This window comes from Urtica dioica, chromosome 8 (genome assembly GCF_054948205.1).
Source record: "Urtica dioica subsp. dioica isolate 48M chromosome 8, U.dioica_male_clone48M_v1_H2, whole genome shotgun sequence".
NCBI lineage: Eukaryota > Viridiplantae > Streptophyta > Magnoliopsida > Rosales > Urticaceae > Urtica > Urtica dioica.
This window is the reverse complement of record NC_142763.1, coordinates 12,501,290-12,522,026: the sequence shown is the minus strand read 5'-3', so window position 1 is coordinate 12,522,026 and position 20,737 is coordinate 12,501,290. Positions and strand designations below refer to the sequence as shown.

The 20,737-nt window shown below is 35.4% G+C and overlaps 2 protein-coding genes across 3 annotated transcripts; both read right to left on the bottom strand.

Annotated features, from left to right (window-relative positions):
* Nucleotides 1-5,838: 5,838 nt before the first annotated feature.
* On the bottom strand, nt 5,839-12,126 carry LOC149388204 (uncharacterized). Its single transcript, XM_089623278.1, has 14 exons — nt 11,848-12,126; nt 11,226-11,381; nt 10,987-11,103; nt 10,732-10,816; nt 10,117-10,225; nt 9,944-10,011; nt 9,672-9,788; nt 8,633-9,591; nt 8,210-8,410; nt 8,063-8,123; nt 7,210-7,323; nt 6,581-6,694; nt 6,351-6,460; nt 5,839-6,266 (listed from the first exon to the last, which is right to left on the bottom strand). Exons 1-13 carry the CDS (start codon nt 11,928-11,930, stop codon nt 6,395-6,397), a joined length of 2,250 nt encoding a protein of 749 aa, XP_089479404.1. The 5' UTR covers nt 11,931-12,126; the 3' UTR covers nt 5,839-6,266; nt 6,351-6,394.
* Nucleotides 12,127-15,534: 3,408 nt separating this feature from the next.
* LOC149388203 (AFP homolog 2-like) lies at nt 15,535-19,669 on the bottom strand. 2 transcript variants are annotated; one of them, XM_089623542.1, is made up of 3 exons: nt 19,561-19,669; nt 17,456-18,344; nt 15,535-15,863 (listed from the first exon to the last, which is right to left on the bottom strand). In XM_089623542.1, the coding sequence occupies exons 2-3, from the start codon at nt 18,291-18,293 to the stop codon at nt 15,838-15,840; spliced, it is 864 nt and encodes a 287-aa protein (XP_089479668.1). In that variant the 5' UTR covers nt 18,294-18,344; nt 19,561-19,669; the 3' UTR covers nt 15,535-15,837. The 2 variants fall into 2 exon arrangements, with proteins under 2 accessions (XP_089479668.1, XP_089479667.1); XM_089623541.1 differs by lacking the exon at nt 15,535-15,863 and adding an exon at nt 16,073-16,771.
* Between the last annotated feature and the right edge of the window lie 1,068 nt (nt 19,670-20,737).

Here is a 20,737-nt window from a genome sequence, read left to right as displayed (position 1 = left end):
TGTAAAAAATAGTCGAAAACAAGTTTGAATAGGTCAAAATGCATGCATTGAGACGCATCTACGGTTCTTATTTGTTAAACAAATCTAGTAATTAGGATTATACAAGTGGTTATGTCATTAGTTATGTCATTATAGATTAATATATTATATACGATTTTAGATTCACACCCCAATGAACCCCCCTGTCTCACACTCTCACTATATGTTGCTGAAAAGGAAGTGCTTTTTGGATTATATAATTCAACTTGAAAATAATTCGAAAATTGTTTCCGCATCTAACTAACTACGCTTAGCTAATAACTCCTAAACTCTTGTATATATATGATCCCCCTCATAGTGACTAATTAATCATCACTATTATAAAGCCTTTTTGGATAATTAATACCTGTCACGAGAATTTTTTTTTGTTGGTAATGTCAATTTGTTTTGTGGGGTTGAAAGCGAACTCTGAGGAAACATTGCGCTTCTGGAGTGGTCACATGTGCGGAGAGAGAGAGAGAAGAAATTAGATCCGATCATTTTCCAGTCAAATCGTTGACCAAATAATCCAGAGGACCTGGCACGTGGCAGAATTATATAGGTTATGTGAATCAGTATTTGACTGGGAATCATGATCTTGAGGATGCTGACATGGCACTATTGGACGTTATATTTTAATACTTTTTTTGGGTTGGAGTTATTCAATGATTCATTTTTCGTTGTTTGATATGTAACAGTTAGTACATCTCACATTTATTCCTTATCATCTGCTTAGTCAACAAATTCGCACGTGCGTTCACACGTTCAAGATTTTTTTTTTTTTGAATAACACGGATTTTTCATTAAAATTGGGTAAAAGACTCATCCAGGGCCGGCCACAATGATAAGCAATGTAAGCATATGCTTAAGGCCCAATAAAATTAGGAAAAAATAAGGCCCAAATTTTTGTATTTAATTGCATAATCTAATAAGTCCCACAAAATATGCATAAGGCCCATATGGTTCAAAACACTTAAGGCATAATCCTTATGGACAACTTGTATTGAATTCTATAAGGCCCACCACGAAATTGTCATTTAAATTAAAGAAAAAAAGGCCCTCACTTAAACGCTCAGAGTCAGAGCACCCATAGCTGATAGCCATTTGGTCTTCTGTGCTGTTGCACATCTTCTTTCTTTCTTTTTTTTTCTTCATGCGGTTGCACCTTCATTGTGACATGACAAAGACTTAAAATTTAAGGTAAATTTTGATTCATAGAGTTTTATTTATTAATGTTTTATTTTCATAATCACCAAATTGTTTTTATCTCAAAAGTAGTGATCATTGGAGAAGTTTAGAGACAACAAGTACATTGAATCCAAGATGGGGAAAGCAAAAAAGAGAAAAACACTCATCCATTGACTTCAAGCAAAGGTTTTATCTCTCTAACTTGATTATTTTAAGTGTTGATGATTTAGTGCAAGTTGTTTTTTTTTTTTTTACTTGTTGTGTGATTTAGAACATAGAAAAATCATGTCTTGTCGGAAACATGTTTCCGGTTTTGAAAAACTTAAAAAAAGAAGAAGAGATGAAGAAATGGTTAACTCTCAAAAAGGAGCTCTTGAAAAATTTCTAAAGAAAAAAGATATTGTAATGAATGAAGAAGTGCATGAAAATAAAAATGGTGAAACGGTGGTAGAAAAATCTAGAGATACAATGGGTAATGAAGAAAACATCGGTGATTGTAATGAAATTGAAATTGAAATTGAAGAAGAAGTTAACAATCATACGAATGACGAATATATAAATATGTATGATCCAGGACAATGGAATAATATAGATAATAATTTTAGAGACATGCTTGTGGAAAAAGGTCCAATTAGAGAAAGTGATGTTAGTTTTCCGAAAGATGAAAATAGTAGGCATTTTGCTCATTCTTACTATCTTAGAAAACTACCAAATGGGGAAAAGCATGATAGAAGATGGTTGATTTATTCAAAAGATCTTGATAAAGTGTATTGTTTTTGTTGCAAATTGTTTAACATTCATAACAAGAATCAATTTGGTGATGAAGGGACAAATGATTGGAGAAATCTTAGTAAAAAATTGAAATAAACTTAAGGCCTCATTTTAAGGACAAATCAATTTGGTGTAAGGCCTCATTTTAATGTTTCGCTTAAGGCCTCGACAATCGTTGGGCCGGCCCTGGACTCATCCATACAGGAGAATAACAACTTAATACATGGAACACATCAAACCTAAGTCAAAGTGAACCTAACACTAAGTTCCGGTAATCGTACGTTTTGTACATGCTTCCTACAAGTGGAAGAACGACGAGCACACATATGGCTCTTTCAACAAACCAATAATGGTTGATGGAAAGGTCCACTCAACCTCGGTCCGATGACCACGAAGAAGATGCCTCTTCGGCCTGTATAGAAAAAAATCTAACAGGAAATCCTTACCGGGATAATGGACGACGGCTAATCCGACTCCATAACAAAACAAAGCAAACAAAATGTTGCTACCAAATAAACCATTCGCAATTATTCTTAAACTGAAAAAAACCAACATAAAATTAAAACTAGCCACCAGAGTTGGGTACACAACACCGAGAAGCAATGCCTCACTATCCTCGCCGCGGAACAGCCACGCCATCACGCCGTCGCAGCCCTGCAGCCCCGTCCCCGTCACCGAGGAGTCACGCCACTCTGCTCCCGTCGCTGAAAAACCACGCAACGCCGTCGCCTTTGTCGAAGAGCCACACAACGCCGTCCCCGTCGCCGAAAAACCACGCAGCGCCGTCGTCGGAGAGCCACGCAGCGCTGTCGCCAGAGAGCCACGCAGCGCCGTCGCCGGAGAGCCACGCAGCGCCGTCGCCGGAGAGCCACGCAGCGCCGTCGCCGGAGAGCCAAGCAGCGCCGTCGCCGGAGAGGAGAACACGCCGCAACGCACAGCCATGACACGAATCTTCGTTGTTGCTTCTCCACCCTGGTAGCTGTCCGTCGCACCTTCTCCTCCGGAGCCGAAAGACACCCAGCAGTGACCGGAGTCCCTGCCGAGATCAGCCCCAGGGGAGAGAGAAAAAACCAGATCTGGATCTAGATCTGAGAAGAAGAAGAAGAACCAAAGAGAGTTTAGAAGAAAGAGAAACTTTTTTGCGTTTTTTTTAATCTTAATTAGTACTTCATTGTTTGTTACGTCTTCATATGTTTCAAATGAATGCTTCCACGTTCAAGATATAGAGCACTCAACTTTTTTTTTTTAACATTTATTTGCTTTCCTATACGGTGGATATCTTTTAAACTTTGAACTCCGAACCAATGATTAAAATATCAGTTACCGATACCGAAGTCCATATTTATACATATCGCTATTGATTCCCATCGATCTAAATTCACATAATATATCGGATATCGATGAATATATCAATATATTTTATTTCAAATTATGTATACAAAAAGCATACCATTTATAAATATGTTTAAGAAAATTCAAACTCCAAATTAAATTATAAATCATAATGTCCACTGTGATAAAATGGGCGACTTTTGTCACATTTATAGCTCAAAAATCGTGTATGTTGCCTCGATCTAAAAGAAAAAGACGCGATATATCATGTATGTTTGTAGATGCAACAAACAGACACGAATAATTTCGTTTGTTGCATGGAATTGAGGACACAAAAATAAACTCCCGCCTATGACGTAATCCTGTATCCTTGAAATTGACAGCAATGAATTAGACGCGACTAATCGGGATAGGATACACACTGGACAAGTCGTGTCTTCTTGTATTTTTTTACAAATATCTTTAAATGTAATATAAAAGAAATTATCGTAAAGTAATTCAAATTAAATATAAGTATACCGTTTATAGCTAATACATAGTCTAAGAAATTATTTATGCTAAAATTTTGCAGAGTTTTCCATGTATTAATGAAAACCTAAAAATTCGCAAATTTAATATTAAATCACAAATAATCTTAGGTCATAATAAATCAACACAAAATTAGTAGACAACTCAAAACAAAATTCAATTATAATTATTAAACAATTTATTTCAATTTAAAAATCAAATTTACTAAACAACCTAAAATTAATAATTAAACTCAATTCAATTCAATTTACTAAATTTCTAAGCTCAATATAATTTATAAACTATATTTCGTAATTGTTATTTTTAAGTGATTTGACTCGAATGACTAACTCAAACTAATTAAATAACATGACTTATTAGAATTTATGGACGAGTTTGTTGGGACGAGTGCAATGAGACAATGACAAGTGATTCGGAGCTGTAACGCGAGTGCGTCAAAGACGAGAACATAATAAGAAATCAAGAAAGTTAGACATAAAAATATTAGCCTATTTGATAGTGCAGGGTATTGTGTGGCAGGCGGCGTTTTGCAAAGCATTCGATTGTACTATAAATCCACACATGTAACGTTTGTTTATTTGCTTATGTCTTTACATATATGCATTACTAACCAGCTAGACTAGTCTAGCTTACTGAGAAACCGCCGCCACTTGTGGTAACCTACAACAATAATCATCTAGAAAAGCCTCGTCTCGTAAAAATCTATTTTCTCTTTATAGATGAGATGCACGTGAATGCAAATACAGCAAAAGCAACAAACACATAAAACCTCTCTGAACAGGATGTAAGACATATTTGGTCCGAACTTGAGTAAAATTTCACGACTCAATCTTTTTCATTCTCTTCAATTATTGTCAGGATTTGGAGCCACGGAGGAATATATATTGTTTTGCTAGTATATTCCTATATTTCACAGGTATCCGACCCCGAATCGTTCCCACATCGAACAACAAAAGCCCAGGTTAGACTTTTTTGAGGGCTCGGATCAGGCCGGGCTTGAGGACCTAAACCCTATGCCAAGCCCAAACCCTCCAACGGACCCAACTCGGTCCGACCTTTTTCTGAAATGGGCCGGCCGGTTAACCCGTAGGCGGCACGACCCAATTGACATCTATAGATATCTCGCAGTTGGCCTTCATAAATTTGCTATATAACTCAATTATTAACATCATAAATATTTGATAAAAAGTTACAAATTTCTAAAATTTTTGTGAATTGTTAAATAACCAATTTTTGGTTAATTATTTATAAATAGCGATTCAAATTATGTGTCATTATGTGGACAATCGAGTATTTATATATATATATACACTTTTTGTGTAAAACGTTAATTTAATCATGTTGAAAAAAATATATGGCAATTAACGAAAAATTGACTATATATATTTACAAGACTATACTATATATTTAACGAACCCTGAATTTTATGGCTAAAATTTATATCATAAAAGTGTAAAAAATTGGAACACTATGATCGTCTGGACTATAGTTCTTTCTAAGAAGATTTCGGGTGTAACTTCATTCACATGTTATGGAAGCGGCGATGTAACAAAACAAGTCAAAAGATCCAATGAGTGATCAATAGGCACATAATCATTCATAATTATGGTCAACACACCTAATAACCATCAATATGACACAAAATAGATTTTTGGTGACAAGAGTTCTTATTTATCTATCAACTATTTATGCTGGTATCTTTTCCAATATAACGTAGTATACAATATACATACATGACCCGTATCTACTTGGTTGGTTCCCACGTTACCCTATGAATAAATTATTAAATTCTAATTTATTTGAATGACTGCTAACTCATTGTACCTTATCCATATTTTTAAATTTATCAACAGATGTTTGTTTGTGAAGAAAAATAACTATCTAAGAAAACAAGTTATCAGTACAAGAATAAACCTATCCCTACACTAAGTGATTCCACGCATGAATTACTTTTAGGAGTGTCGGTTTTGTTACCAACGGCTCCGAGAAAAATCAACCGTAAAAAAAAAAAAAACACATATATTTGAAACCCAAAATAAACATAATTCCCATAACTCAGGCTGACATACACCATGAGTTACTGCAAGAAACAAATGCTAATGTACACATTGTTACATCAGTTTAAATACAGTTGCTCAGGTTTTTCCGGCGAGGGACCGGAACACAGAAGAACACTCTGGCGACACCCACACCCCTCGCCACGTCATCGAGGAACCTTTGGTCGAGCGCTACCACCAACATAACCGAACGTATTGGAAAATAGTGAGCTAAGAAACCCGCTCAAAACAATTGAACTGGCTTCGGGTTTGTACCATCTCGCTCTCTATAACCGGTAGCGTTGTAAGTTAGATAACTTAAGACATCAGCATTTGGGAATTCGCTTCCGAGCCTATAATCAAAACATAAATACCCCCATTGCCAAGTCATCACTGCACGGCCAACAAACGCTTGTCAAATCAGAGCACTAAACGACGGATGGTTTTGTAGATTTATAGAGAGAACCGATGATGTACCTTAGTTAATCTATAGTACAAGCTGTCGTGTCTGGCTCGGTGAACTATTGCGGCTTAGAGCTGTATTTACCGTAAGGGGTTTCATATTGGAGCACCCTAAGCTTCCCTTCCTGTATTATTTGAATGCAAAGTTCCGTTAGAAAGCGCAATTTTATATAACCCCTAATACTGAGTGACTTTGGAACTGGAAAATGAAAATGTCTTTGATCGATCTCAAGCTCAAAGCAGACCTTAGTTCCGTACACGAGACCTCCGCCGGCAGAAGGATGAAAGCAAGCGACGTTAACCTCATCTTCTGCACTGGGAAGCACTCTCATGAGTTCCATATCAGCTACTCTGTAGACCTGAATTACACACACACACACACACACACACAAAATATCAAACAGTGAAGATTATTTTGAAAATGTAGAAGCCTTCTCCTTCAGGCTTTCATAAAGTCTCATTTTCAGCTAAATGCTAATGTCTACTTACTACGGCGAAATAATGGTTATTCGTAATTCTGTTATGCTTTTTTTAGAAACTCGCAAGAAAATCAGTTTTCCTTTTGCCTCAAGTGTTTGATTGTGGAGATAAGATAACAACATAGGGGATTTCTAAACAAGGAAACGACTGCATCAACTCCTCTCGTCAATTCTATGCCTTTTATTTACCCTAACTTTACAGCCTAAGAATTTACTTTTAAGCAATAGCAGAGCTTGTTCTGGTGTTATATGCAGTTTGTGCTGAAGCAATTTGGAAAAATATGCCAGATTTAATTGACTTAAAGAACTTAAAAGCAAAAGATTGAAGTGATGGGAAAAATAACGAGAACGTAATACAGGAAAATACAAAAATGATATAATAAATTGTTGCTTACCTCCAGAACAGTATATATAGATAATGTTGTTTCCCCATCGACAACTATACTTTTAAGAAGGGAACCATGGCGTCGTCCATATGCAAGCAATATGTGCTCAGAAGTGGGCGAGAACTGCATCGACAAATATACAAGTTTGTCTCTTTAGTATTTACTATATATAGAGTAATAATAGATCTCTATTTTCTTCTCATTTTAAACACTTATAACACCATCTGAACACTTCAAGATTGACTGGCATGCTGATGAAATTATGAGTGAAAGCAGTCATTATTAACCACCACTTAAATCATATCACATTAAGAAGTCCCCAGGCTCAACTACCAGCTTAAAACTTGAATCAGATGAGAATGGCTGAATAGAAAGACCCAAATAGTGACACAGCTAAAAACCCAATACAAGATCCTTCATCAAAAAGTTCCCATTCCAGATTTAATCTAGAGGTACTTAATAGTTTTTTTATTCAACATGAAGCTAAGAAACAATATTAATCACCATGAAACACGAAAAGAGCAATACGGTGATATATGTCCAAGTGGGTTGGGTTATTTTCTCACCCTATGGCAAAGGTACTTAAACGTGGAAAATTTTCCGTGTCACATAGAATCTGCGATTAAGGACTATTTATCAAAGCTTTTGCTTCAGGTTCCAGCTATTTATTTTAATTTTAAAAGAACATTTTATTGATGAAAAGATTTAGAAGGAGATTACAACTTTCCAATCCCAGATCAATTTTGTGTCCAGTTATGAAAAATCAATATAAGCATAAAAAATTATGTTTAATAAAAATTCCTCGAAAAAATAGTTTTGCGAAAGGATTTTTTAATTGTATGCCGCAGATTTAGCAACTGACCTGAATTGAGGTCAGACAATGAGCAGCTCTTATTGCACGTGATACAAGTACTGAGCCAAAGCTGCAAACATTAAATCAAAAGACTTGAGATATACTATCAACAAAAAAACAATCAGCACATACAAAAGTGGACAAAGGATCGTGTACCTTGTCTCTTCAAGCGAATATATACGAAGCTCATACATAACTTGATGTGCTGAGATTGGGTGTCGAGTTGGAGAAGTTGCAGCACCATGATCTTGATGGACTAAATTTTGAAATACAGGATCAGCTTCAAATTGAGGAGCTGAGCATGCAACACAGGCAGCTAAAAATCTCCCACATGGTGAGAAATGAGCACCCATTTCACTGCAAAAGCACACACAGATAGCCATAAACAAAACAAAAAATGATACCAGAAAGCAACAGACCCAGATTCAAATTCATGAATGTAAACTTATACTATACTAATATATAGAAATGATAAATTTGCAAGTCAATAGAATGTAATCTAATCAGGGAAGCTATTCCGAATTCTGTCATATTGCAGAGTAAGAATGCTAAAAAAGGCAGCACCATATATCGACATACCTACAAAGAACAGCGTGAGGTATAATTAGGCGGCATCTTTCAGGAGTGAGCGGGGCCGATGGTCTTATCATATCATGTGACCAGACTCTTAATTTCACAGTGCATGGTAATTCTGCAGTTGTCGTGGCAGCCAGTGAAGCAGCAAGTTCTGACTGAACTCTATTGATAATGAGTTGGGGATCACCACTCTCACTCAGAGAAACTGGTGGAGAAACATTATTGGATTCAGGTATAGAGAACAAGTCTGCAAAACGATGCTGCACAGTAGATCTTCCTGACACCACGGGACGACTCGCACTGCCTGGCATTGCCAAAAAAGATATCATGGGGTCACCATTATCATGTGAACTAGAACTCGTGAACTGCGCTGAATGTTCACGGTTGCCACCATTAAGGACGGGCCTCGCAGGAAGACCAAATTGGCTTTGGCCAATAAGCCCTCCCTGTAGAAAAGGTAAATCCCAATGAGCCCCATCTCCAGAAGGTAAAGCTGGTTGAAGCTGTCCAAATTCGGTGGTTTGAAGGTTATTTTGATTACGAACAGATTCTTGACCACGACTTGAGATAATATCATTTGGTTGCATATCATCAATTTCCGTGGCATCCAACTGCATCGGATCACTAGGTAAAGAACTATCTGCAATACGTCCGCTGCCAGAATGGAAGCCATGCTGTGCTATGTTTGCATCAGGTTGAACATGTGTCGAGGCAGAAGAACCCACCTGTGTTCTAACTAAGCCAACATTCTGAACCATATCTTGTTGTTCTATTCGTGAAACAGGCCTATTAAGATCCCACGCTGGTAAGGAAAAGAAAGGCGAGTACACTAGATCCGCAAAAAAACTCATACGGTCAGCAGAATGAAAATTTGCCACAAACACAGCAGGAGGAGGGTAATGCAGGTAACCGAGAGATGTTGCTTGTGTCGTCATTGAATCTGAAGATTCAAGATCATTGACCTGCATATCAGTCGTCCAATAATGTAACCTTCGTGATAGAATGAGTAAAAGTTTCAAAATTGTACGTTAAAGTAATTCACCTCAGCTGTTAGAAGAAGCGGAATAGCATGTGGGTGAAAATGAACTGCTCTAAGTGATCGACGTGTCTTCAATACAATGGCTGGGGCAGTTTTGTCTATATAGTTCCATATGTATAACTGAAACCAAGTTTGAGATATGATGTTCATTCAGAAACCCAGAGATTGGATCTTGAACAGTTGAAATAAAATAGATACGTCTTTTGCGACGATAAACATAAACTAGAAGCACTATATATACTACTCAAAAAAAGTGTGAAACCAAAAGTAAGCACCTTGTGACCAGAAGCAACAGCAAGAAGTTCCCCCTTCGCATGAAAAGCAATTGATGCAATAGGGCGGTCTGTGAAGAAAAGAACCCACCACAGAATACCAGGGTTTATATATTAAAGCAGTCATTTCAGATGTAACTAATATAAAAAAAAAAGGCATTAAGGTTAGGAATTACAAAAATCGCAGCATCCTATGCATCGTGACGTGTTTGCATTCCATAAGCGAACTTCATGATCCAAACTTCCACTAGCAAGAATTTCTGGGCATGACGGGTGAAACCTAACCTGTAATAGCTCCATTAAAATTTTGGCACCATGGAAGTGAATTATCTAGCATAATTAAATATGGACATGAAGTACGTACAAATCAGCCATATAAAAAGTAGATTTTCAAACTAACCTTCATTTTAATTTTTAAAAACATTAAACTAATACCTGAATCAGAAGTTAATGACATCTAAAATTGGTAGAATAATACGAAATGGTAGCTATAATTGGAATAGTTTATAATTAAATAGCAAGGCCATTTCTTTACAGTGGAAATGCGTCTTCTGCATGAGAGTTGGATAAGAGAAATTCTATTGAAAATGGTATAAATTTATTCGAGTAGAAATAGAATAACAATTATTATCGCTAAAAAGTGAAGCAAACAAGAGAGTGAACTCAAACTCGGTAGAGGTATGGAATGACAGACAATCCTAAGCTTTACCACCCATGGCGTCCTTCTATGACCATTAATTATGAAGAAAGACTATAAATTTACGATAGCAACAGTCCCCAAAAAAACTTACCACCCATGGCGTCCTTCTATGACCATTCAAAACTCTTAAGCAGTTACCAGTTTGGCAATCAATTATCTTTACGGTATGGTCACCACTGCAAGCACAAAACAAGAAATGTTACACTTTAGTTAACTTGCCAACAATTTTCTATGGGACTATTTTCATAACTCAACCCTGCTGAGGCACCATCTCTTGTCATATTACTAGCAAACTCAAGCAAGATAAAAAAGAAAAAATCAAGAGTTTATAAAGTTTGCAACTTACTGCGTAGAAGCTAGAGTTCTTCCATCGGGACTAAATGCCGCTGCAATAGTTGACCGAGGCGGAGGCATTAATGGGCAATACTTGGCTGTTACATGACGAAGTGACTCTGCTTCAACCCTGAGAGAGGCCAAGAACAATTGAACTTTTATGAACTAGATACAGAACCATCATGTTCCTATGCATGTTTTGTTGGTACAAGAAAATAAAAATAAAAAAATAAATAAAAGACGCGTGAGTACCATGAAAGAAGAGCCCGTTTGGGATCTCGTGACATCTCGCTTTGAGAGCACAGCCCCGGTTTTCTTTTACACGGTTCTCCCCAGCGTCTCTTGGGAATATGCTTCATTCTCGGAGAAATTTCTCTCCTCGCAAGCAAGTTAAAAACATTTCGTCGGCTGATACAGTGAAACTCTTTGTCATCAGTCTAAGGATTAATCACTGGTGTCAACTTAAATCAGTTCAATTATTCAAAGCTGGACTCAAAACTTCACATAGAAACTAAATATACGAATCCGATCGAAATCTGATGTCCAAGACTTCAAATCGGACGAAAAACACGGACCTCAAAGTTCATGACTGCTTAAATTGAACTTTTCAAGATCAAATTCAACAGCCAAAAAAATCCAAGCCAAGCAAAACAAGCACATCCTAGATCTAGCGTTAAAAATGATATTAAACATCGAATTCACGTTTTAATAAATTTACTAATTAAACAATAAACTGACATAGACTAAGAAGAACATCAATATCACTCGGTTCAAGTCAAACCACAATTTCCATCCAATTACAAAGAGCATAAAAAGAGTATGAATGAACATTCGGTGATCGATCGATCATCGATGGAGAAGAAAATTTGCAGACCATGAGTAGTCGAACGGCGGGGATGAGACCGGTACTTGATCTGACGGCCGTGAAGGTCCCGCAGCTTTGGAGCAAAACACCATTGGAGAGTTGAGATTTTGCGATGAATCTCAACACAATCTATAATCCAAGTTTGTTCATTCGATTTCTGATACTTTATATATTTTGCAATCTAAAAATAAAGAAGAAGACCGTGGTTGGCAAAAGACTTGCCGTGTGTTGCACTAGCGGGGAAAAAAAAGCTGGGTGAGAAAATAAGGTAAGAAAGTAAATACGCTTCTAGGTTATGAGATTTATTTATTTGGAATTATGAAGAAAATTTATAGCATGGTTCTAATGATTTATTATATTTATATTTAGTAAAATTTATATTTTATTTTATCCATTTTTCACGTGCCTTTTTTTTTTCCTAATAAACCAGTCAAAATCTTTTTTTGCTTATCGATTTTGAAGGAAAATTTTACTTGACAATTGAAATTATATCAATTCAATTTTAATGAATCGACAAATTAGCAAGAAAATTAAGAAACTAGTCATATTTTTAGCGTTTGGGATTGCTATATAGCTATTTTTTATTATATTTTATGTAAATAGCCTAAAAATAATGTGACATATCGTAAATCTTAAGTATATAGTCACACTTTCGTAAAGTCAATTTTCGTTTGTAAATACATGGACATGATTATTTATCTAATATATACGAAATGTTAGCTAAATAACAATGTGGAAATGTAAATATGGCTATATACCTAATGGATCAGTAAATTAATGTCTATTAGGTATATAGCCATATTTACACTTGCATATTGCTATATTGTCATCGTTTCTTAAATACTAGCTACATGGTCACGTTCGTATATTTACATGCGTAAATTGACGTAAATGTCTCATCATTTTATTTCAATGAAAAGGCAAAACAAGAATGTCATGTCATGTTTATGGTCATTTACATAGTATTTACGAAATGTTGGCGCTTTAACAATGTGAAAGTATAAATGTGTCTAGTTACCTAATTATTTGTAAATTAATAGGTTGAAGACGCTAAGAGTTAAGTTATCGATTATCTTAATCGTACCGCTACTCTGATTTTATGATACTACATAGTTTAATTAATAATTACACACCACATTCAAAGTGGAGGTCGTATGTTAAAAAAAACATAATACTAAATATATTTAGAAATATCTTTAAAAATAAAATAAAATAAAATTCAGCGTTTTTGTGATTTTTTACCATTTTTCTACAATTTTGTGGTTTTTTATGATTTTTTGTGCTACTCCTAAGATGCAGTTTGTTTAATCCTTGGTAACTAAATAATTACAAATAATTTGTATGATGGGCTATTTTAATAAGTCCATATTTCTCACATTTTTAAAAAAAAAAAATTTAAACTTTTATTTTATTTAAAAATAGTCTATCTTGTTCGTAATAAATTAATTAACTAAAGTGTAAATTTAATTCATTTAATTAATTCATTTATTGCGAATCTGATGGACTATTTTTTAATAAAGTGAAAATGATTATTTGCAACAAAGTCAAATTCTTGTTTGAGAAAATGGGGGCATAAAGACTCAATGTTTACGAGTTGTTACACTTATGTTCCCATTGTTTAAAAGTCGTAAATATGTCAAGATTTTGTTCTAATTCAAGTTCCATCGTTAGAGTTGGGCTGTTTAGTTAGATGACATTACACGTGTCACATTATGGTGATTCTGACAAATTTGTTTAATTTTTATAAACTCTCCCTCTCTCTCTCTCCACTCACACATTGCACAAACACAAGGACTTTTTTCGATTCCTAATTTGAGACCTCATTTACCATCGGAGACATCTTTCGACTCCCAATCTGAGACCTCAAGTGTCACTCAAACTCGAACCCTAATCACGCCAAAGATACAAAACCAATGCTCTGAACGTCATGTCAGGACAAAACAACCCAGTCATAATGATAATCTGAATTTTGGTCTCTCGTCAGACACAAAATTCATGTCACAATAAAAAAGTGAGGGCTTATTTTTCGTTGGGTTTAGGGTGGACCTGCACCACAGTGACGACGGTGGTGGAGGGAGGCCTAATGATAGCATCGACTTGAAACATAGCGGAATCGGAAGTGTTTTCGAATGATGACGATTCGTAATCTACTTAATCATTTCACGTCGGCGAATCTGGAGAGGCAAACAACGCATCCCAGGCCTTATTTTCATAAATGTTTACATATATTTGATTTTTTTTTCGTTTTCATACATTTAAATTGTATTAGACTAACTATCACCGATAGAAGATGAAAATTTTCCTTAAATCCATTCAATATCCAATGTTAAACTATTTATATTTTCCTTTAAAAAAACCTAATTCGAATTTAATTTTAATCTTTGAAACATAATATTTGAACAACTAAAAGAAAGAAAAAAAAATAAATAAAGAAAGAAATGATATACATGGAGAACACATAATATATTGAATGAACAATAATCACCTTTGATTAAATTAATCCTCAATAATATAGTTTTTTTTTTTTTTTTACAGGAATCAGTAATAGTTGTTCATTTATTATAGGGAAAATGACACATATATAGTTTGTGTTTTAGTGAAATGTCGAGTTTAATCTTTCATTTTTAAATGTCGAGTTCATACCCGATGTTTAACTAAAATGACAAAATTACACCATAAAATAGACAACGGTGCCACGAATCTTATTTTTTATTGGCTTTTCATTGGTGTTGACTATAATATTTATATGTAAACACTAATTATCTTTATTCATTCACGCCATATTTGTAATTTATTTAAAAACTAAAAAATAAACAACAGTCTCTTAATCGTGAAGAACACAGAAAGAGACAAAATGGTAAAAAATACACAGTTGATAGTTATCAAAATCACATATTCGAATAAAGAATCCAGGATTCAGAGTGTTGCAATTCGAACACGGAATGAAAGTCATCTATTGGGAGATGTGAATTTTATTATTTAATTTCAATTTAAGGTTATTTTTATTTGAAATTTGAGAATTTGGAAGTTAGGGTACTTGTTTGGATTTGATTCGGTTTTTCTTATATAAGAGTTAATATCAATGAGAGAGAGATTAGTGTCACTGTTATCAATTTCAAAGTATAATTTTATCATTTTAATTAAACAGAAGGTATGAACTCAACATTTTAGAAAACCAATTGTTAAACTCAATATTTCACTAAAACAAAATGTGTATATGTGTTATTTTCTCACTATTATAAAAAAAAAATATGGTGAAATGCTATTGTTGTTCATGACTTCATTCATCATATTCATTCGTTATATAATTCATCAATGGACAAATAATATAAAGAATGAATGAATATAATTTATTAATTGACATGACAGGAGAAAGGTGGAATAGAGAGAGAAAAATAAAAATAAAAATAAATAAATAGGGAGATAGAATAGAGCACAACACGAATAAGAAGACACAAAGAACGGTAGAATTAATTCAAGAAAAAAAAAAAAAAAAAAAAAAAAGCCACGTGGCGTGTAGGAAAGAGGACGAATTGTTTTAAAGGTTAAAATGTTCCCTTCTTTTATGGGTAAGTAGTGGATTTCGTTCGATAAAAAAAAAAGTAGTTGATTTCGAAGTAGTTGACAAATAAAGATAGTCGTAGACTAAGAGAGTCGTTTAATTGGCCACCGTGAATGAAACAATAACTTGTCCCTTGCAAGGGAATACGAAAGATGGTAAATAGATGATTAAGTAAACAAAATTAGTCTTTGGGAAAAGAAGAAGAAAAAGTTGGTGGATCAGAGAGGATTTCTGTCACTTATTGAAATTTGAAATGGATTGGATTCGGAAGAACACGTAAGAAACTAAAAAAAATAAAAGTCGAGGTCGCTACGTGGGAATCGTCTTATTTACGAAAGTGTCGGATAAAATAACCATGTAACCCGTTTCCAGAAACAATGTCTCTTCTCACCTTATCTTTTTTATGCCATGTGAACTTGAAATCTGAGTCTTATTACTTAGCCACCAGTTGTTTTCCTTTTAACTGAAAAAAAAAAGACAGACTCTTTATCAATTACACACTAAAATCTGCCATGGAATTAAATTTATGAAATCGATAATAATACGTATAAAAGACTGACTGTGCAACTATTTCTCACTTTATTTTCCATTATTTATGGTATACCTGTGATGCCTCGTTGAAAAAAAAAACCTAGTTATCCAAAGAAATAATAGCTTTCACAAACAGCTCAGTGTCACGTCATCCAAATCTAGTTAAATAAAAAAAAATCTGAGTTATAGCTTCATCGTAATAACAAATATTATTATTTGCATAAATGAAAAAAAAAAAATCGTCCAACGTTTTCCAATGGAGACAGACCCTCCCAAAAGCTCACAGCTCTCACTCAGTTCTCAGCTCATTCATCCATATGATTCAACTCTTCCAAAAAAAAAAAAAAAAAAAAAAAAAAAAAAAAAAAAAAAAAAAAAAAAGGACAACAAACGAAACGGAAAGAAGAAGAGAGGCTTTGTTTCGATTACACACGCCTCTCGCTCTTCATATTTAGCTTGCTAAACGAAACACAAGATGATAGGACATAGATTAAACATTGAATTAACAGGTAATCGCATCAGAGGCCGAGCTTAGGCCAGGTCAGCTCTGAGCTGAGGTGGCGGGGTTGTTTGGGAAGGCGGGCAAAGGGTCGTCGTTGGCGTGTCGGACAAACTCCTCGGTGGACATGTGGGTCCCGTGGCAAGCGCAGACGATCCTGATCTGGTTAGCGTTGTAGCGGTACGTGACACCCGAGATGGTACGCCCGTCCTGGCCCGTGGTGGAGACCCAAGGGAGGTTGGGGCACGAGCCCGAGCCCCCGAACTTGACTTGGGCCAGAATCCCCGGCTTTATGGCCGAAGACGACCCTTCAGACGACCCTTCCTCGCTCTGCACCCCACCTGCCCCCGCAAATTCAATCCTTTATTTCTTCAAACACTTCTCTTACGCACATATATTGGTCGAATAAAGGATAGTTAGGATTTTTTTTGTTAGGGTAAGAAGAAACTGAGGCTAATTGTGACAAGATTTGTGGGGAAAGGAAGAAATTCCGATTCGGGAGAGTTGACCGACCGACCGTCCGGCAACTATCTCATATTTTGTTTGTCTTATTTCTATTAGTAAACATAAGTTGGGTTCGTAGCGAGACACCGTTTGATCTATACATGCTATGATTTGAATTTTTTTTTTTTTTTTTTAATTATAGAGTTAGATTGTGGTCATCAAGTTCATGTTAAGTGACGACATGAAAACAGAATATATATGATTTTTATTTACAAAAAATTAAGTAAATAACCAACTAAAACGTTTGGAATTGCTATACAGCCAACGTTTCGTAAATCTTAGGTAAATAGTCATAAAGATGACGTGGCCTAATAAATGGAAATGGTTATGTACCTAAGATTTACGCATGTAAATATATGAAAGTGACAATTTACCTAAGATTTACGAAACGTTGACTATTTAGCGATATCAAACTGTAAATATGACTATCTGCCTAATGGATCATTTTTTCCTATTATTAGTAATCAAGTAATTGAAAAACATAAACCGAAAACGCTATGGAGACGGGACTCGGAAATTACCTGGGCCTCTCCCGGGGTGAAAGTGTTGAGAGGGCAAGCCCCAAGAATTATCCTTGTCCAACGACGGGATTTGAATAGGCGGGTACCCGAACATCAAGGGCATGTTTGCGGGACCCTCTCCGTTGTTCGATGCCGACATCAGATGGTGGGACCCGCCTTCCTTGACGGGTAACGGGAAAGGCACGTTCACGGGCTTGAACCCGTTGTCGTATGGATTGCTGAACCTCGCCGCGGCCTTCGAATTGTGGGCCTCGCGGGTCTCCTTCTGAGCGTTGTTGTTGTTGTTGTTGTTGTTGTTGTCGAACGAGCCTCCGATCCCCATGAATCGCTTCGGGGCAAGTCTCGAGGTCGAGCCCTCGGCTTCGGACTCGGCAACGTCTTCGTTCTCGACGGCCGAGCCCTCGTCCCCGAGCGATACGTCGGACGGTCTCGGCTTCTCGTTCATGTCGCGCTCGTGCTTTTTCTGTTGGACGGTCATGTCCTCGAAGAACATCCGGCGCTTTCCGCTTTGCTTCTCCTCCTCAAACGCCGCCGCCGCCGACGCTCCTCCTTTCGCGGCCGAGTCTCCGCCGTCGAAGCCCGTCGCCTTCGAGAGGTCGTTGAAGAAATTCTCTTTGGGCTTCGCCGTTTCTCCTCTTTGGAAACCGTTGCTCGGGTCTTGCTGTTGTCTGTGGGTCCCGGCGTTCAGAAAGTTTTTGAACTCGTCCGCCGCTTTGTTTCCCCGCTCGCTCTCGTCTGCTCTGTTATCTGACGAGCTCGCAGTTTTACCCTTTGATTTCCCAGACAATCCCCCGAACGACAAACCCAAGCTCAGCTCGAGCCCATTATCGTCTTCCATTATTAAATATATTATTGTATATTAATAAAGGAGAGCACGCCGACGCCGACACTGTTCACAGACACAATTGACTATTAAGTCTACGGTAAAATGAAGAAATTGCCCTATAAACCTTTCATAATCACATAACTTGCCACTCGACTAAAAGAAAGGATTTCTCTCGAGTTCTCCATATACTGACCAGCGTCAGGAAAAATAATCCAGATATTTCTGGATTGCTAATGTCAGCATCAATGGGAAAGTTAATAACCAGATTATGGCAATATTATCTAGAGAATTCCGGATCGTTCAGTCCTTTTACGTTCAACGCTGTATATATATATATAACTATCCCAGCGTATTCATTGTTGCAAAAATCTGTAAAGAAAAACAAAGCAAAAATAGCCGAGTAAATTTTTCATGTTCCTCTCTCTTTCTTTCTCTATAAATCTCCCTCTCTGTGTGTAAAAAAAAGACACCATAAGATTTCCATTCACAAAGTACTTCATGTTGTTTCCCAGAATTCCAGGTAGTCTTCCAACATTTTAGTACCAACTATCACTTATGTTGATAAAAGTAAAAATGAGAAAGAAAGAGAAAAATAAACATAAGATCATATCTCATACAACAGAGATACTCAAACCTATCATCTCAGCATCAACGACAAAAAAAAAAAAAAAAAAAAAAAACCGAACACAAGTTACTTTTTCTTTCTTCTAATAAGCTTTTAGAGACATCTCAGCATAAAAAAATTCTAACCATCTTCAATTCAGCACCAAATTTTTTTTTCTCTATTTCTTAGCACCCAATGTCTTGAAAAACGTTAAATTACGTACTGAGGCGTGGAAACTGTAAAACGCCCGGAAAACGCCTCAGTAACGTACGTTTTAGGTCTGGAAAATGACCTTGCTTGAACACCACTTTGCAGATTTGGACTTGTTATAAAGAATTTTTCTTTTTCATTTACTTCTATTCAGTTTCAACTAAGAAAAACGCAACCCTAACTTCGTAGTCAAAACCCAGGACAAAATCCCCCAAATATAAATACACGAACAAAAACCATCATCTAAGCCCTAAAATCAGGGACCCAGAAATGGTATATCTTGATTAGACTTTGCCAGAAACGGAATTTGAATTTCAGAGGATTTCAAATTACATAAACTAAAAACAACAAAAATTACAGTAAAAAACACATCGATTATATATTTTCGAAATGAAATAGGGAATTCAAGCAATACTAACAACTAAAAAACTAAAAAAAAATTGAAACTAAGAGTCTGAACGTCACCTGGTGGTCGTGACGATCGGTGGGAGAAGGCGGAGATGGCGATCAATTGGGGTTTTCTAATCTACTATCTAGTAAGCAAGTAGGTTTTTCCCTTTTAAAATATAGATATACACGTAAATATTGTATATATTTGTTTTTATAGATTTTTAAAATTAATTTTTATCTTTTGTCTTGAATAAAATAGTATATATATATATATATATATATATATATATCATAAAAAAATGGTTAATGATTATAAAAATACTTAATGTTTATCCAAAATTATATTTTACATACTCATTTTTTTTTCGCGCCGGCAATAATATCTAATAATAATAATGCATTTTAGTTCAATGGAAAAATAGTAATATTTCCTCCATTAAGTCGGATGGAAAAATACGTGACATCCTCTAATTTAATGAAAAGCTAATATTTTTAAAAAATTAGTTCAACATTAATTATATCATTTTATAATACAAAAAATTAAAAATAATCTCCTCATTTATTTACACAAATTATTAATTATTTTTAAAACTAAACAAACATTTATCATATCATCGTACAGTGCAAAAAATATTAAAAGATAAAAAAAATATATCCTTGTTAATACAAAAAGTATTATAAGAAATATTTTATTATTGTTAAAAAAATATTACTGATATGTTTTTGTATTATGAAATGATATGATAAACGTTTAATCATTTAAAAAAAAAACCTAGTATTATTTTTTTGTGCCATTAAATAATATAATTAATCTTTACTACTTTTAAGAAATATTGGTATTAAATTTTTTGTATAAGTTTGACGCGGTTTCACTGGTATTATTGCACTTGATAAAAATGGCAAACATGTCATGTCCCTGCATATCGTTTTGTCATTTTGCCTAACTCAAAACCTCTCTCTCTCTCTCTCCTTTTTCAAAACCACTAAACTCAGCTATTGTATTTCTATGATACCTTGGAAGATATCAACTCTTATTCCTCTGAAAATGCTAATAACATTCTTGGAATCTTTTATTTCTTAATCAAAGACTTCGCATTCTTGACGCAGTTGGAAAAAGAAAAAGACGAGACTTCACATTCAATTACCATAAGGTTTGAGTGCTATTTCTTCGTCTATGAGTTTGATTCGTATCAATGATATGGTACGGACTCTCCCTTTTCCTCAACAGTGCGTTGTTTGCGAAATTAATGAA

Excerpts from the sequence above, each read along its gene's own strand:
- LOC149388203 (XM_089623541.1), bottom strand. The coding sequence starts at position 18,293 with ATGGAAGACGATAATGGGCTCGAGCTGAGCTTGGGTTTGTCGTTCGGG. Across the intron at positions 16,772-17,455 it reads TCACCCCGGGAGAGGCCCAG|GTGGGGTGCAGAGCGAGGAA; the intron begins GTAATTTCCGAG and ends TTGCGGGGGCAG.
- LOC149388204 (XM_089623278.1), bottom strand. The coding sequence starts at position 11,930 with ATGGTGTTTTGCTCCAAAGCTGCGGGACCTTCACGGCCGTCAGATCAA. Across the intron at positions 10,226-10,731 it reads ATAGAAGGACGCCATGGGTG|GTTAGGTTTCACCCGTCATG; the intron begins GTAAGTTTTTTT and ends GAGCTATTACAG. Across the intron at positions 7,324-8,062 it reads ATTGTCTGACCTCAATTCAG|TTCTCGCCCACTTCTGAGCA; the intron begins GTCAGTTGCTAA and ends TTGTCGATGCAG.